Source organism: Parus major, chromosome 1, assembly GCF_001522545.3.
Source record: "Parus major isolate Abel chromosome 1, Parus_major1.1, whole genome shotgun sequence".
NCBI lineage: Eukaryota > Metazoa > Chordata > Aves > Passeriformes > Paridae > Parus > Parus major.
In genome coordinates this window covers 84,289-88,964 of record NC_031768.1, presented here as the reverse complement: position 1 = coordinate 88,964, position 4,676 = coordinate 84,289, and the positions used below count along the sequence as shown (strand labels likewise).

The 4,676-nt window shown below is 56.9% G+C and overlaps 1 protein-coding gene across 1 annotated transcript in view; it reads left to right on the top strand.

The window, feature by feature from the left end:
* Positions 1 to 4,676, top strand: part of STIM1 (stromal interaction molecule 1) — a 74,909-nt gene that overhangs the window by 22,138 nt on the left and 48,095 nt on the right. Inside the window, exon 2 of the mRNA XM_033512707.1 lies at positions 2,560 to 2,693. Within this exon, the coding sequence (XP_033368598.1) occupies positions 2,560 to 2,693 (134 nt within the window). The remainder of the gene's footprint in view (positions 1 to 2,559; positions 2,694 to 4,676) is intronic.

Genomic DNA, 4,676 nt, shown 5'->3' with positions numbered 1-4,676 from the left:
GATGGAAATGCCACGGGAGGGATGGAAATCCCTCAGGAGCCATGTGAGGCCCTCAGGAGGGATGGAAATCCCTCAGGAGCCGAGTGAGGCACGCAGGAGGGATGAGAGGGCAGCAGGAGGGATGAAAAGGCCAGGAAAAGGGATGGAAGGGCCCTCAGGAGGGATGGAAATCCCACGGGAAGGATGGAAATCCCTCAGGAGCCATGTGAGGCCCTCAGGAGCCGAGTGAGGCCCTCAGGAGCCGAGTGAGGCCCTCAGGAGCCGTGTGAGGCCCTCAGGAGCCATGTGAGGCCCTCAGGAGCCATGTGAGGCCCGCAGGAGGGCTATGAGGACAAACATGTTGATGTGCCCAGGTTAATGGCCCATCAAGAACTCCCCTTGGGAGGGACAAGAGACTCTTTGTTCTGCAGGGCAGATCCACCATTGAGCTGACGGCAGGAGATAAAGGGCGGGGAGCCGAGGAACAGCGGGATGGAGCCGGTGACTCAGTGGGGCGGTGGGAGTGAAGGTGATGGGGTTGTTCCTCCCCTCCCCAGGAGCCACAGCCCTGCTGAGGCAGCGAGCGGCTCTTGGGGAAGCTGCTGGAAGCTCTGGACAGGGAGATTTACTTAACAAAACAAATTTCGCACTCATTTTGAAGCTTTTGTTCGCTGAAGGTGTGTTGGAATAGCCTGATTGCAGTATTCCAGACCTGCTTGGACAGGGCTTGGAGCAGCCTGGGACAGTGGAAGGTGTGGATGAGCAATAATGTCCCTTCCCACCCAAAGGATGATTCTGTGCTTTGATCTTTAGGCTTAATCTTCCATCAGGCTTAGGCAAAGTGGCTGGTGCTGGTCTTTGTTCCTTCATTTGGGTATTCCTGCAGCTGCAGCCCATGGAGATAAGAGGGAGAGGAAGGGAGATAACAGGGAGGGGAATGAATAGCCCATCCTGGCTGCTGAGGTTTTGGGACCGTTCTGTTACCAGTTCAGAGTTGTCTGCTGATTAAATCACTTGTGCCCCATATTCAGGCTCTTTCTGGTCTTGATGAAAGCACCGAATTCCTCCCTGTGTTTGTTTTGATTGCTGTTGATGGTGTAGTTGGTTATCAGCACCTGGCAGCTCTTGAAACGCTTGTTTTATTGTCCTTGCTGCTTCTTAGTCCATCTTCATTCCTGGCATCTGTGTTGGAAGTACCCAGGGCTTGTCCTTGGGGTGGGAGGAAATCTGGGCAGGGTCCCCTCAATCCCTGACTCCCCCAGTCCATCATCCCTTCCATACTTCATCCCTTCATGTCCCTTTCCCTGCTTGAGGCCCTTGGACAGCCGTGAGCCAGGGCTCAGGAGTTCCGTGGTCAGGAGGGGGTTAATCTGAACAAATCCACTTTTACAATAACACGACCTTCCCTTCCTTTAATCCAAACTTTGCTGCAGCGTTGCCACGTTCTCCCCTGCAACAACAAGCACAGGCTCGGAACAAGATAACCATGTAATATTTTGGGAGATAGCTTAGCCCGGCTTCATTTTTCCTTCTGGAGCCGGGTCCAAGGGCAGCATAAACACAGAGACCATCTCGTGTCCCGGCTCGGGAGGAGCCTGCACAGAAAGGCCCAGCCCAAAGTTCTGAGCCACGGGAACACTCTTGCAGCATAGGAGAGGAACCCCAAATCTCTCCAAATCAACCTCAGGGTATCCAGTGTTCTTCCAAGGTCCCTGTGATTGTGGGTGTCCCCTCAGCAGCTGGCCAGGAGTGCCCTGGGGGAGCAGAGAGCCCCAGTCAGGGTTCCCAGTTCACTCACTGGTTTGGCCACCAGGTCACAGCGCTGCTGGACACCCCTGGCCACATGGACAGACCTGAGTTAGCCTGGAAAAAACTTCCCGAGGTTTGGGAAGCAGCAGGACACCAGCCCTGCCTCTGCAGGAGGCTTTGGCATTGTCCAGCTTGTCAGTGGGAAGCCATTCCCATGCCCCAGTCCCTTTCCAGCTCTCCTGGAGCCCCTTTGGGCACTGGAAGGAGCTCTCAGGTGTCTCTTCTCCAGGTGAACACCCCCTGCTCCCCCAGCCCGAGCAGCACCTTGCACTTGGCCCTGCTGAGCTCCGTGACCTGGGCACGGTCCCAGCTCTGCAGCCTGCCCAGGTCCCTCAGGATTCCCCATCCCTGGCTCTGCTGTCACCGCCTGGCTGGGTCAGCCCCGCTCGGTGCTCGCATGGACCCGGGCACGCAGCAAAATGTCAAGTGTTAGTCTTGGGAAGTAGAAAACGATGTGAAAAGCAGCAGAGGAGCCCGTTCCATAACCAGGAAGCAGGGAAGGGTTTGAATTGCTGGGTTTTATAAACACAGAGCTGTTCCTCCCCGGCTGCACGCGGTGCCAATGCCAGCAGCCTCCAGGGGAGATGTGGAGCTGTGGCCGTGGGCAGGAGCCAGCCCCTGCCGGGAGAGCTGCCCTGGAGGGAGCGTGGGGGGCTCAAGGGGAGAGCAGCAGCCCTGGCCCGCCGTGCCCTGTGCCCAGCCCACGGTGGCTCCCAGGGACAGCCGGAGGAGCTTTGTTCTGCTGCCTGACGTGCTGGTGTTTGCCCCCAGCAGAGTTCTGCCGCATCGACAAGGCCCTGTGCCACGACGAGGACGAGCAGCTCAGCTTCGAGGCCGTGCGCAACATCCACAAGCAGATGGACGACGACGCCAACGGCAACGTGGACGTGGAGGAGAGCGACGAGGTCAGTCAGGGTCCAGGCCACTGCTGGGGGCTGCTCTCACGGTCAGGCTGCTGTGGCCAGGGCCTGGGATTGGGCTTGGTGCCTCCTCCTCCTCACAGAGGAAGGCATGTGTCACCTTGAGATGATCCCAGGGGTGTCTCAGCATTGTCATCAGTGCTGGCTGGGGCTTTTCATCACTGCTGGGGGTTTGTAGCTACTTCACTGTGATCCAGAGCAGCTGTGGCTGCCCCTGCATCCCTGGAAGTGTCCAAGGCCAGGCTGGATGAGGCTTGGAGCAACCTGGGATAGTGGAAGGTGTCCCTGCCCATGGCAGGGGGTGGAATTAAATGAACTTTAATGTCCCACCCAAACCATTCCATGGTTTTATGTTCACTGCATTCTTCCAGCAACCAACTAAAATGGTCCATGTGTACTCACTGCAAAAAAGGGAACAGCTTTTTGTTGTGTCAGCCTTGGATGCTTTAGCTGATAAAGGATTGAAGAGAAAGAAGGTTGTTGTTCTTTGTTTACACAAGCACTGATGGAAATAAGAGTCTGCTGGAAAAGGGAAAGCTCTTTGTTTTAGTGTTTCCTCACTTGTGGTGGGTGCTCGTTGGAGGTGAGGAATTCTCTCTTCTAGGGAGAACTGGCAGCTGAACAGGAAAGTCAGAGTAGGGGAAGCTGAAAGGAAGAATGTGGGTGGAGGATCTGCTGCCACTCACAGGTAGCTCTGCAGTCCCAGGTCACAGGATCCCAGACTGGTTTGGGCTGGAAGAGACCTTAAATCCATCCAGTCCCACCTCTGCCATGGCAGGGACACCTCCCACTGTCCCAAAAGGCTCCAAGCCCCAGTGTCCAACCTGACCCTGGAATTTGCAGGGACCTGGGGTCAGCCCCCGCTGCTCTTGCAGATCCAGCCCTCACAATGTCCCTCTGGAGCAGTGACAGTCCCCAGGGACACAGGCCCCTGGTCCCAGGAGCTGCTGGTTTTGGGTGGCTGTTCCCAGCTTGCAGGGCTGTTCCCTCTGCCTCAACCCCACTTGAGTGAGTAATGAAAACAATTGAAAAGCTTCCAGTTGCTGTTCCTCCACCACATGAGGTGTTTCCCTGGAGGCAGTTCCCTGCACTGAGTGGCTGGAGCTGCAGCTCAGCCTCTCCCAGGGACTGGGGCAGCCTGGGGCAGCCCAGTTCAGCCCATGTGTGCTGCTCCTTGGCATTTAAGCAGGAATAAGCCTCATGTCCTTAGGGTTGGGCAGAACTGGCAGTTTTATGTCTCTGAGCAAACCTTGGAGTCAAACCACTGGAGTCACTGGGCGCTCCTGGTACAAAACAGTGCTGGGAATGTGTGCTCAGAGCCTTGGCACAGACACACTGCCAGGCTGGGAGGAATCCTGTGGGTTTTTCCAAAAGGCTTCAGAATCACTGCCTTGGGGCTCCTACAGCCACTCCTCAACCCCTTCTGAGCTGCATCCGAGCACTGCTGAGCCCTGGCAGGGCTGCTCCTGCTCCCAGCACCTCTGCTCTGCATTTAGGAGGGCAACAGGGCTGGGAAGGGTCTGGAGCCCCAGGAGGGGCTGAGGGAGCTGGGAAAGGGGCTCAGCCTGGAGCAAAGGAGGCTCAGGGGGCCCTTGTGGCTCTGCACAAGTCCCTGGCAGGAGGGGACAGCCGGGGGGGTCGGGCTCTGCTGCCAGGGAACAGGGACAGGAGGAGAGCTCAGGCTGGGCCAGGGGAGGCTCAGGGTGGATATTTGGGAAAATTCCTCCTGGAAAGGGCTGTCCAGCCTGAGTGGGGCAGAAGGGCAGAATCCCAATCCCAGTTTTCCTGCTGCCCATGTGTTGCCGCCCGCAACTTCAGGATCTTGTCCAGGGAAGCAGCAGGATTCTGGGGACCAGCATTAAACTCTAACGAGACGGGCTCCCGTTCATGAAACCATTTATTCAGCATGGGAACAAAGTCAGGTCCAGAACAGAGAGCCCCGAACAGAGGCACAGCAGGGGTTTTTGA